At 30.1% G+C, this 12,865-nt stretch overlaps 1 protein-coding gene across 2 annotated transcripts; it reads left to right on the top strand.

The window, feature by feature from the left end:
* The first annotated feature begins 10,912 nt into the window (after positions 1-10,912).
* Positions 10,913-12,521, top strand: LOC108821634 (transcription factor RSL2-like). 2 transcript variants are annotated; one of them, XM_018594631.2, is made up of 5 exons: positions 10,913-11,511; positions 11,659-11,952; positions 12,079-12,144; positions 12,227-12,292; positions 12,387-12,521. In XM_018594631.2, the coding sequence occupies exons 1-5, from the start codon at positions 10,978-10,980 to the stop codon at positions 12,465-12,467; spliced, it is 1,041 nt and encodes a 346-aa protein (XP_018450133.1). In that variant the 5' UTR covers positions 10,913-10,977; the 3' UTR covers positions 12,468-12,521. The 2 variants fall into 2 exon arrangements, with proteins under 2 accessions (XP_018450133.1, XP_056848201.1); XM_056992221.1 differs by having other exon boundaries at positions 11,659-11,980; positions 12,068-12,144.
* The last annotated feature ends 344 nt before the right edge of the window (positions 12,522-12,865 follow it).

Below are 12,865 nucleotides of genomic sequence, written 5' to 3'. Positions count from 1 at the left end.
TGCCTATAGACTATTGTTTTTGTATACATTTTTTGTCCTACATCAATCAATGCACCAAACGTCCAAGTTCAATGAAAAGAAAAACACGAATGGACGAGGCGGACGCAAACCGTAGCAAACGTTTTAATAAGATAGATTAGAGATTCTGTAATAATCGTATGACCAGTGGCGGAGGGAGGAATTTGTTTGAGAGGGGTCAATATGATAACATATGTATTTTATATGGGTCATCGAGTTAAATTCATCAAATTTTTCTATGAAATACAACTAAAATTGTTTTTTCTACAAAAATCACATGGGTCATGTGACCCCATGGTATAGCACTGGCTCCGCCAATTCGTATCGTTAAGTATAATCAAATCAGGAAGCGATATTGGAAGAAGAATAGAGTAAGAATTTAGAAAACTGTATTAATAGAGGCCAATAACTATATAATTAACGAATAAAGACTTTCCCTTCAACTACCAATCGTCAGCCGAATCAAATTTAATTAAGACAATCAAATAATTGCCCTTGTATAATAATCTTTTTTTTTTTCAAATCCCTTGTATAATATGCTATGTACTTTACATTACTAACTTTTTTTAAAACGCGATTTAGAGGTCATTGATTACAAATTAGGTGTTTCTCGGCGTTATGTATTATTACACATGTCAGACGGGCGATCCTCCAAATACTCCAACCCGTAGCGGGCTCAATTTCTTTACAGGCTGTGCGAGTTGATCCGTTGCGAATTGCAGTTTGTGTATATATGTCCAAGCCTATCCCGCATAGCTAAGCTACTGCTTTGCAGACCAAACCGCAGATCTCCGGTCATAATATTTAAAATGTGTTATGTAATTTTCATACTATAAATGTCATTTTATAACGAATGTAACTTTATACAAAATTGAATCATGAAAATTTTCTTCAGTGAATTATGTGAATTGGATTAAAAAGAGTTCACTCTATAAAAAGAAACGATAAAAGAATCATAGGAAACGAGAACATAAACATATATATTTACAACACTCATATCATTTAAATAATTTACATATAATATGTTTATTTTAAATTATTATCTAGCATTTGTGTCTAAGAACTAACAAAGTTGAAGATAACAAATATATAATAAATTGAAATACAAAAAAACAAAGATCATTTATAAACCTATCATACTGATATAAAGCAAATGAAAACTAAAGTATTGAGATAGTTGATAACAAGATTCATTTCCTTGTGTTTGATGTAATAATTAGATTTTGAAGTTTCTTTAAAGAAAAATAAAACCTAATTTATGTTGTGTAAATATGAAAGGCAATATTTTTTTCTAAATGTTTTGTTTTTTCACGTTATTTATATTTTAAATGGTTTAAGTTTTTTTTCTTATACATAATAAAATATTTAGAAAAAATTGTTTTTCAAGTTATTCGTAATCTAATATTTTATCAAAAGTTTTAATTTTAGAAAATTTAAGTGAACCGCGTCCAAATAGTCCAATTCATCGTAAATTCAATTTTATTTTGGTCCGTGCAGACTTGCCCACCGCAGATTGCAGTTTATATATATATATATATGTGTTCAGACTCGTTTCACAACTGGGTTACTTTGGATATAACTAGTGAGTTGCGATCCGTTTTTACATTTCTATGTATTCTGCTTCATTAGAAAGAAAAAATATTGATTTTATATTGTTTATTTTCTGTAAAGGATTTAAAACAATATATATATAAATAATTATAAATTGGCTTTTCCAATTAATTAGATTTTTGAGATCCAGGATCAAATAAATTCATTTATAAAATGTGTTGCAAATATTATGTTTTGAATTAATATTTGAAAAACAAAGTTTTAGCTGTACAAGAATCCTATTACACTTACATGAACATTTGGCGTTATTAAAAAAAAAACATTTGCCTTATCAACCCAATAACAAACAGTTTTTTTTTTCTTTCTCAAACCACAATTCTACATCAACGTTGGCAGCCAATTATATATATGGAATTAAAGTAAAATGGTAAAAGTAAAAACAGCTACGAAATATTTGTTTAGTTGTGTCTTTCCTATTATCTTTTTTTCTTTTTTCTTTTATATCCAAAAATCGTTATATTATTCAAATTTAAGATAGTCTGGATAACAAAATCAAAATAAAACTACCAATAAAACAAATATTCATGTGAAAAGATTTAGCGTTTCTAGGTAAGAAATATGCAGTTTCATCATCTATCGAGGGAGTAAAATCCTCGAATCTTCTTTTCAAATTTTGTATTTCCTCTAATTCTATTGAGAATTTTGGTCATGCCCGAAGCTCTCCTACCATTGCTATCACATCTTTATAATCTGTCCCAAATAATTGACATGTAGAATTATTCAACATATTTTTCATTGTCTATTTTAGTGCTTTCAACTCCCTGTATAATACTGATTATTTAATCCCATTAATTATGTCCGTCCGATTTATCTCGTCATATCAATCCACAACAACTATAGCGATGTAGAGGTTCAAAAACCTACTAAACTTATATCCTCTAAATATAAGTCTTAAGGTGTCGTCATATGTGGTTGGGTCGAAATAGGTGTCGGTTTATTTGTTCTGATCATGTTTGACATTCTCTTTCTGCATATCTTAGCAATTTAAGTGGATTTCTATTAATTGCTTTGAATAGTTTATCATTTTTTGTTTTCCAGATATATCAAATTATCAACCGATAAGGGTTTTTATCCAGCTCCGGATCTTCAATATTATTAATACGCTAAAAGAGATAATCCATGTTCGTATATATATTGGATACATAAAAATATTAGGGTGTGATGGTATAGCTGTTATAATCCATAAATATCACTGATAGACATTCAAAGATATATAGTATGACTTACAGATTCATCTGGTTACTCACACCGTGGATAAATATTATCACATCGCATATACGAAGATGATTTAAATTCTCTGTGACAGCAATATATCTTGAGATTAACTGTCATATAAGATCCTGACAAGTATCTTTCCCATTATTAGTTAATATCTGATGTTCTGATGATTCATTATTGGCTTTAGTTTACCCTAATTTTATATGCGTGTGGTTTACGTCAAGTCTATATTTTAAGTGTCTACAAACATTGTTTGGAATTTAATATGAACAATGATGCTGAGGAATATCCGACACACGTTGCACCTTGATTTCTTATTGTATTTGGTAGGTCTGGACGTTTAGTTTTTGGTTTGGTTCGATTTTTTCGGTTTTTGATTTTACGGTTATAGAAAAATAGGAACCGTTCGGTTATCTAAGATATTCGGTTCAGGTCCGGTTCGATTCTTTGCTGTTTCGGACCGGTTCATGTAACAATTATAAAAACCGACTAATATCTGATAAATTTGTGGTTACAATTCGGTTACGGTTCGGTTTCGGTTTTTTGGATAATTTGGAGTAAAAACAATTTTTGGATTTTTTGGATAATCCAGAGTAAAAACAATTTTTGGATTTTTTTTTATAATGCGGAGTAAAAACAATTTTTGGATTTTTTTTATATAAATCGGATAATTCAGATAAATTTTAATATTTTGGATAGAAGATATTTGGGTAATTCATTTTTTGATAATTTGGATAATTTAAAATTTTTAGATAAAAAAGTATTCGAGTATTTCATTTTTTTTGATAGTCGGATGTATAAGTAGTAAAAATACTTAAAGATAATTAATATTTTTAGGTATATAAATTTTACTTCGGATATTCAGGTCCCTATTCGTTTCTCGGTTCAGTTCTAATTTTGTTTCGGTTTTCGGTTATAGAAATATAGGAATCGTTCGGTTATTTTTAAACTTTGGTTCGGTTTCGGATTCGATTTTTTGGTTTGGTTCCGATTTGTTTTTCGGTTTTTAGACCGAGGCCTAGTATTTGGTATGGTCCGTTTCTTTCCATTATCGTAGATTATCAATTTTATTTTTCATTTTAAAGGTTTCATCAATGAAACCGTATAGTATTAACTTCAACAATAATATTGGCTTAATAAGGAGAGCTAACCGTATGAAAATCGGACGCAGACGTACTGCAAAGAAATCAAAGTCCACCTATTCATCATGGACATATGTCTAGGTAGCGGCTTGGATCTCACGTACCATGAATGGAATTTGGACAATCAGATCTGCAATGTCCACCTATTCATCATGGACATAATAACACCTTCATGGCGAGAGGGCATACTAAACGTTATATGTTTTTAGTAACCAAAAGTCTCCATGCCGAAACCTGCAAAGTCCTAAATTCACTTGGTATTTTTGTTCAAATAGTAGATGGTGATCAGTTGGCGCATGTTTCAACATTTTTCATTAGAATATTAAATATGTAGGAGATAATGGATTAGTTGAGTCTTATTAAGTTTTAAGTAACTCTGTTTTTTGATAAATGATTTAAAAAAAACATTAAAATAAAAAGAAAAACATTTTTTAAAAATAATTTACTATTGGGAAAGGCAAACTGTTAAATCGCATTTTTATTTTCCTTCCTGTATTCGTTTCCTGGAATTAATATCCATAAAATAGAGCGAAAAAACTTTGTTTAATATTACAAAATATAGTGTCTATGTTAACTGAAACGACAATTTTACGAAGAATAAAAAGTGGTCGTTTGGCTATATTTTAAATCTTAAAGAGGCGTCAAATTGCCAGCTATCTACCCAACAAAGAAATAATAGTTTTTTCTCAAAAAAAATAAACAAAGAAAAATAGTATTGTCCGAACCATACTCGTCTGATGTGCGATGATGTTTGGTCGTGCGTGCAAGGATTGCTTTGCTTTTAAATTTCATATTCCAAAATAATCTGGGTACATAGTTCCAGCAATATAACTTTAGTGTAATTTAATCAGATCTGATTACCCAACTGGGTCTTTCGAGCTGTGCATATATTTTATTCTTCTGCATAAATATCCAGAATAAGATAGATACGTTTGTGTAAACTATTCTACTGTGTATTGAATTATATTGGACGACACACACTGATCTTTAATGTGTAAGGATCATTTTGCGAAATTCTGTCACTGTTTTTCTAGTTTATATATTTTTTTAAGTTTTATTTGTACTAAATTTTAGTTTCTGACAGAAATTACAAAGATACTAACAGATAAAGACCACAGAACTATAACTAAGTAAAAAGGAGTAACACTGGAAGCTCCAGTGACCATTACAATCGAGTAAGAATCACAAGCTAACTAGGTTAATAGAATACAAAGCTTGATCGAAAGGTAAGTATCAAACGAAAATGATGTCTATCACTACAAGAAAATAGCTCTATTGTAACAGAAATATTGCGACGTTAATTTTCGTTAATAATTTGCTATGATTATTGCAATATTTTTGCAATAAAAAATATTTGTTACATTTTCATTATAAATTTATTGCAAAATAACAACCATAATAGACATTGCATGTTTTTGTTACTAAATTGCAATCTTTTGCAGCATAAACAAATATCTTACAAATTTTTCAAAAAAATTCAACACTCTTGGATCATTGCTAATTTGCAAAAAAAACAAAAATGCGGCAAAAAATGTGGCAGTAATTATATTTTTAATTATATGTCTTTGTAGAAAAACTTAAATGGTTTTCATAAATTAATTACAAGAAATATATAATATATATTTATATTGTATATTTATTATGTACACTATATTTTAAAAGTTTCAGATTCTTGAGATTTGTTAACAGTTTTATTTTATGAATTTTATTTTGTTTTGGTCTAATATGGTATCTTAATTAACTTGCCCGCTTCTCTCTAAAAATCTTTCTTATACAGAGATACATTTATTTTTGAACTGATAAAGTTTTAGTGTACTTTTTGTTTCTTCTCTGCCAAAGTTCATGTTTTACAACATGGGATAGATCGTAGATCACATGAGAAAGATAAGATGCAGAACAATCACAGGTAACTTCTCAATTTTTTTTTTTTTTTTTTTGAAAAAAACTTCTCAAATTTCTTTTGCGTCATTGTTGTTACTAAGTTCAAAAAGGATTTTTACGTAATCTATCTTGTTACGTAATTCTTTGACAACTATTAGAATATTTTATTGTGTCAAATGTTGGTCCTCATTTACCGTTTTGACTTTTAGTTTGTTTTGAGAATAATATATTAACAGAAATGGATAACTCATTATCAAGATTCACTTAGATTTTATTGTTTCCATATATATAGAGAGAGTTTATACGAGTGTTTTTAATAATTCTGACTTCTGCACACCGTGGTTCTTCCAAAGTAAATCATCTACAGAATTTTTTTTTCTTGTGCGTTTTATATCCTTCATGAATTGCTTTCAAGTGTTAACTTTGATCTGGTATTTTTTTTCCAGATGAATCATATGGTAAATGATAGTCATAGACTCATAATCAAGAAGCAGCCCAGCCAATGAATGTCTTAGGTGTTCTTAATCTTTCCCATATGAATGGATCATTGTGGTAAAGTATTCAGAAAAAAAACAGATACAAGATATTTCTGAAAAAAAAGCAGATATCAAAGAAAGGCTGAACAAACTTGAAGGCTTGAAAAAAATGATAGTGATCCTTTGTCCAGCTATTGTATCAAGGAGTGTCAACAACTGAGTTTTAATTGGCTGCTTTAGTTATTTTTCTAAGGTTTTATTAGTTTTTTTAGTTTTAAACTATCGTTGGGTTTTCTTTATTAATGCATTTTTGAAATTTTTAATATTTTAGTTTATTTAATAAAGTTGGTTATCTGAAACTTTTCTATTATAAAATATATATAATCTAAAAATAAGTAACACATCTAATATTGCTACAAAAGGATACTAAAATGATTAATCTATGCAACACAGTTGATTTCTAATAATTATATTAAAATTATTAATTGTTAACCATATGGTAATCACCGTCAAAAAATATTTGCATCAATATTATTTTAAAGTAATTACAGAAAAGTTTGCAAAAACAATTGCTATGTAGCTTTTTTTCATTGATATTACTACATTTAATTTTTTTGCAAATTTGCAATGTTTTTTACTATATATTTTATGTAGCAATGACTTGCCACCTTTTGTGGTTAAAAAATTACGTTGTAAATATACAACAAAATTGTCATAAAAATTTGTTGCAATAATATGACATATTTAGCAACAACTCAATTCGTTGTTAATTTTGCTACGTATATGCAATAAACATGAATTTGCAACATTCAAACAGTAAGAAGTTAAAATTTTTCACATTTTTATTGCAATTTTATATTTGCAACCGTATATGAGCATATTACAACAATATAACACTATTGCAATATGACTGTTTTCTTGTAGTGTATGAGAGAGATCATGAGACCACTCCAGTCTCATGAATACGACTTGCCCAAAATATTTATCCAACGATTGGTAAAATTACCGACCAACGAATAACCCAATTAAGAGACCAAGAACCCAAGAGCTAGAAACCTCCCTTTCAAGGTTGCATCACCTAATTCTCATTCTACTTTCTTTTACTACCCTCGTACAACATTATTGTATATTTTACGTTATATGTATATTGCTCACACATGTATATGTTTATAAATATGCTTCACATTATAGAGGTATCTCCAATGATTTCTCTCATATTTTTCCATCAAATGAGGTAAACTAAAGTGAGATTGAATTTTTCTCTAAATAGGTTTCTCATTTTTTCACTAAAAAAAGTTCTAAGTATATCCTATTGTTAATACATGCTATTAATTAGCATAATTAACCGGATGTAAAAAAAAGTAAATGTAACTCTCAATAGTTACCCAAAATTTTATTTTCCTGATAGTCACACTAAAGTTTATTTAGCTTCTTTGGCGATTCCCGTATCATTTAATTACGATAAATAGTTTATTATCAGACATTACTTAGGCCTAACATTAGTGCATCATTCTTAAAATATGAAAACATTTATGTTTCAATTATATAATTAAACTTTAATTTGTTAAAAGTTGATCAATTATTTGAATAACATGTGAAATATGAATTTTACAAATATTTGGTTTTTTAAGTGAGAGCTTTTTCTTAAACCAAATTAGCCTTCGCTCTTTACTAAAATAAAAATAGAATAAAGTTGGGCCAAGGTCTAACATTGTGATCTAGCTAGGAACAAAAGTTAGGGAAGCGATATCAGTGAATGTTTAAATCAAGCTGTTTTCTTATGAATACTTTTTTACGTTGACCTAGAAGATGTAAATTTGAATAGTAACAATACTTCATAATGTTGTGAATGTTGCTTAAATTGTTTTTGTTCGATTTATACTATTAAAACTAAAGTAGCTTTAGAATTTGTTTGAAAACATGGAAAATATTATAAGAAAATATAATGTTATTCAGAAATATAGATAATGATATATTTTTAAAAATATATTCATTATATTATGAAAACCTACTATCTATTACACCCACCACTCTGCATGCTCTATTACACCCACCACTAATGCATCCAGCATCAGTGACTTCGTCGTCTAGTTAGTCACGAAAAACTATTGATATCTACTTGCATCCTCAGGTTATGCTAAGTTTCTCTTGGTTAAAACCGATTCTTTTTATATGTTTCAACGGTTAAAAGCCATGACCGGTTTAGATAAGAGTGGGCAAAATATCTGTGAATTTTGATTTGATCTGTTATTCGTTTCGATTCGATCCGAAAAATCCGAATATCCGTAAATTAACGAATCGAAGCAAATACTAAAATCCAATGTCCGTCAAAGAAGAAGCAAATCACAAATACTAATATTTTTAGAAACGGATATCTGATCTATATATATATATATATATGTATACATGTTTATAAATTTATATAATATATATATATATATACTTTTATATCTCTATATAAATTTATAATGTTTTATTCATTAAATTAATTATTTAGTTATTAAAAAATTGAAAGTATGTAATTTAAAAAAATACTGTAATGAAATATTATTATTTTATTTCAGATTTTCTTTTTTTTTCTTTTTTATTTTTATTTTATTTTAAAAAAAAAATTATTATTTTTTAGGGATCGAATCGGATATTCAGAAAAAATTCGAATTTTCGCGAATATACGGAATACCAGATATCTGAAAAATTACGGATCAGACTGAATCGAAAGAAAAATCGAATATTCGTAGGAAACATATCGGATCACAGATATCTTTAAAACTCCGGATATCTTCTCCGTGCCCACCCTTAAGTTTAGATTGATAATATATGAGTATAAAAGACGTGTGAAAATCATAAAGCAGGCGATTAGACGGCCAATTTCTAGGTCATTATAATTTTTCATATGTGGTTTGTCTTTATGTGAATATCAAAATATCAAAGTTATACTATTAACTCTATGTTCTCTAAGTGAAGCTAGAATACTGATACATTTACTTATATTATATATAGATATAATTATTTCATCATAACTAAAAATACGAATAATCCGAATAGTGACAGTACACAAACCCAACCATTTATCTCGTACTCTCTCTTATATACCACGGTTGATTATTTCAACTTTTGAGTTTTTGATGATCAAATGAAAGACTAGCTAGACAGAACCTTATGTAAGGTCCATATAGTATGGATTACTTTGTAGTGGTACTTTCAAAACATTAAGACACACTTTATTCAGTGCATATTCGGAAAACACAGCTGACAAAATATATAATTTAGAAGACAACGTAAAAAGTATAAAAAATAACAATGCACATATTTCTCTATATTTTCGTGAAGTATCCGAGATAAATCATTTACCCTATTTAGAAGTTCTATTTGTCAAAATAATATTCTAAAACATATAGGCAACTAGTTGCAATTGCATCTTTTTTTTTTGTAACACAGTTGCACTTGCAGCTATATATATCTTATATTGATGGATGGGAAGCGCATATAAATCTCTCCTCCCTTAGACCCATTTTTCGATTATTTCTTTGTTATAAAACGTAATATATTGATTGACACGTTGTAACGCTATATAGATTTAAGATAAAATACAGTTCTATTTTATCAAAAGATATGTAGGAATATTCTGAGATGCGTAGAACATTATAGCGAGATATATATCCAACTGACTAATACAAGGTCTTTGCTATATCATGGGAGGTTAATACAAGGTCTTTTCTGTTTCATGGCAGGTTGAACTGTATATGTCTATTAATGGAAAGTATTTGAAGGTAGCATATGTAGTTTTTTTTTGTTGTATAAGGATCATATGTAGTTTTTCAAAGATGGATTGTGTTTTTGCATATTGTATTTAATTAATACTCAACTTTAAACTTCATGGATCAGCGCATTTAGCGAGCATATTATGAACCCGACCGTAAATTCAATGTCCCCGAGTGTTTCAATCTTATCTGTATGCAGAAATTCATTTCGATTTCTATTCATTCATTTCCAAAATAAGTTTGAGGAAAGGTCCTAATAATGAATAATCTCCTTTCCTCATTAGTTAAGGGTTTGGTAAAACGAAAACCTAATGCTACCTAAGATATAATCTACATTAAAGTTGAATAATCTAGTGAGATTCTCCAATCTTGATTCCATTATTCTATTGAAAAACACCGTTAACTGTGAATACCGCTAAAATCATGTCTCACCATTTATCACATTGGTCATATTTCGGTAATATCATCCGACTATTATCTTTCTGCTTACTTAAATTGCTGAAATATTGAAGTATGCGATAATATACTCTTAAGTTAAGCAATAAGATAAGCAGAATGTATCGAGACATAACCGAGAAACGATAAAAATATGTTTTGAAGACTAAGTTGTATCGCCCACAATAATTAGCTGTTCATATCTAAGGGAATCATGACTTGGTTACTTATTTTTTAATTCGAAAGGTGATTGTAATTGGTGTCAAAAGTGTTGACATTTGTCCACTATCTGTCATGAATACTATATATACATCCCAACTCCTCTCCCTCATTCCCTCACTTCTTACAAGACTTCCAAGAAACAAAACTAACCAATATTCTTCATTAAGATTAAACTCTTAATTAATACTGTTAATTTCTAATAACAAAAGTTAAATGGAAGCCATGGGAGAATGGAGCAACAACCTCGGAGGAATGTACACCTATGCAACCGAAGAAGCCGATTTCATGAACCAGCTCCTTACCTCATACGATCATCCTGGCACTGGCTCATCCACTGGTACAGCCAGTGCAGACCACCATGGCTTGTATTGGAACCTTGGTTCTCATCACAACCACCTTACCCTCATGCCTGAAGCCAGTAGCTTCTGTTTTTCTGGTGAGAGCAGCAGCTACAGCGAATACTATGCGGTGGCACCACCCGCGGTTAGAGAGAACAACAATGGGTCAATGGACTTTGACATGATAGATGTGACCATCAACACCAACTCTTACCTTGTTGGTGAGGAGACAAGTGAGTGTGACGTTGAGAAGTACTCATCTGGAAAGACTCGTTTGCCTTTGGGAGCCGTCTTGGAGACCAACGATGACCAGGAGAGCATGTTGCAGCCCGAGATGTCTGTCACTACTACTGATCATCAGAAGTCTCTCACCGGTTCCAAGAAGAGATCACGTGCGACAGCCGTTGATGTAAGTGTTACATCTATATATTTTCTACCGGATTGCATCAAAATATTACAATTTACAGTAAATATATCTTCGCACAATTTAATTAGATATATGATAATAGCATGATCTATTGACTAACATTGTATCAACGGTTTCACATGGATTTAGAAAAACAAGAAAGCAAAAGTAGGTAAGAGGGGCCAAAAGAGCTTAGAGATGAGTGGCGATAACAGCAATGGAGGGGAAGAGGAAGAAGGAGAGAAGGTGAAGAAAAGAAAGACTGGGGCTATAATGAGTAGACAGAACTCTAGCGTCACTTTATGTTCTGAAGACGAATCACACTGCCCTTCCCAGGACGCTGGAGAAGAGGATGAAGACGATGCCTCCAAGGCCCTAAACCTCAACGGCAAGACCAGGGCTAGTCGTGGTGCTGCCACCGACCCTCAAAGCCTTTACGCAAGGGTAAATCATTTTTCTCGTGTTTACGTCAACGTTTCGACTTAATATTTTATTTTTGTTACAAAAATTAGATCATCATTCCGCAAAATGTTCAAAGGCTTAAGTCCGGATATTTCATTGGTTATGCAGAAAAGAAGAGAAAGGATTAACGAGAGATTGAGGATTTTGCAAAATCTTGTGCCTAATGGAACAAAGGTAAAAAAAGCTATGCAAATTAAAGTTAAGCACATGCACATGATATGATTCTTCACATATATAACTTGTTAATACGTAACAGGTCGATATTAGTACAATGCTTGAGGAAGCCGTTCATTACGTCAAATTTTTACAGCTGCAAATTAAGGTACAGAGGGGTTTTAATTTTAACATTTTACGTACATTTATGTGTCATATATATGACAGTGATCTAATTTAAAACTATAATTATAATTACGCAGTTATTAAGCTCTGATGATATGTGGATGTATGCGCCGATTGCTTTCAACGGAATGGACATTGGCCTCAACTCATCGAGATGATGCGGAACTTGTGGTCACTTATAACAAAATTTAATATTCTTTTCATTTTAAACATTCTCCGCCTTCGGACGAGTTGGATTATAATTTCTCGTACGATGTTCAATATGAGAGAAATGGAGAGGCACATTCGTTTTTTTTTTGTATATCACATTCCAATTCTATTTATATTTCATCTCTTCAGTAACAACTTGAGCCATTCTTTTATTTTGTAACTGCTGATACGTTTCTATATTTATACAATCAATTCAGTCTGGTTGCCATTATTATAATTTGGCCCTATAAGTTAATGTATCTTCACCATTTATTTTAATGATGTTATATTTAGACACAAAATATCTCATGTCCATAGTTGAAAGGAATTTTTACTAATATATAAAATAAATGTGTCATTCCAATTA

Source organism: Raphanus sativus, chromosome 8 (genome assembly GCF_000801105.2).
Source record: "Raphanus sativus cultivar WK10039 chromosome 8, ASM80110v3, whole genome shotgun sequence".
Classification (NCBI taxonomy): Eukaryota; Viridiplantae; Streptophyta; class Magnoliopsida; order Brassicales; family Brassicaceae; genus Raphanus; species Raphanus sativus.
The sequence above is the reverse complement of the archived record's forward strand: the minus strand, read 5'-3'. Positions and strand labels throughout refer to the sequence as shown.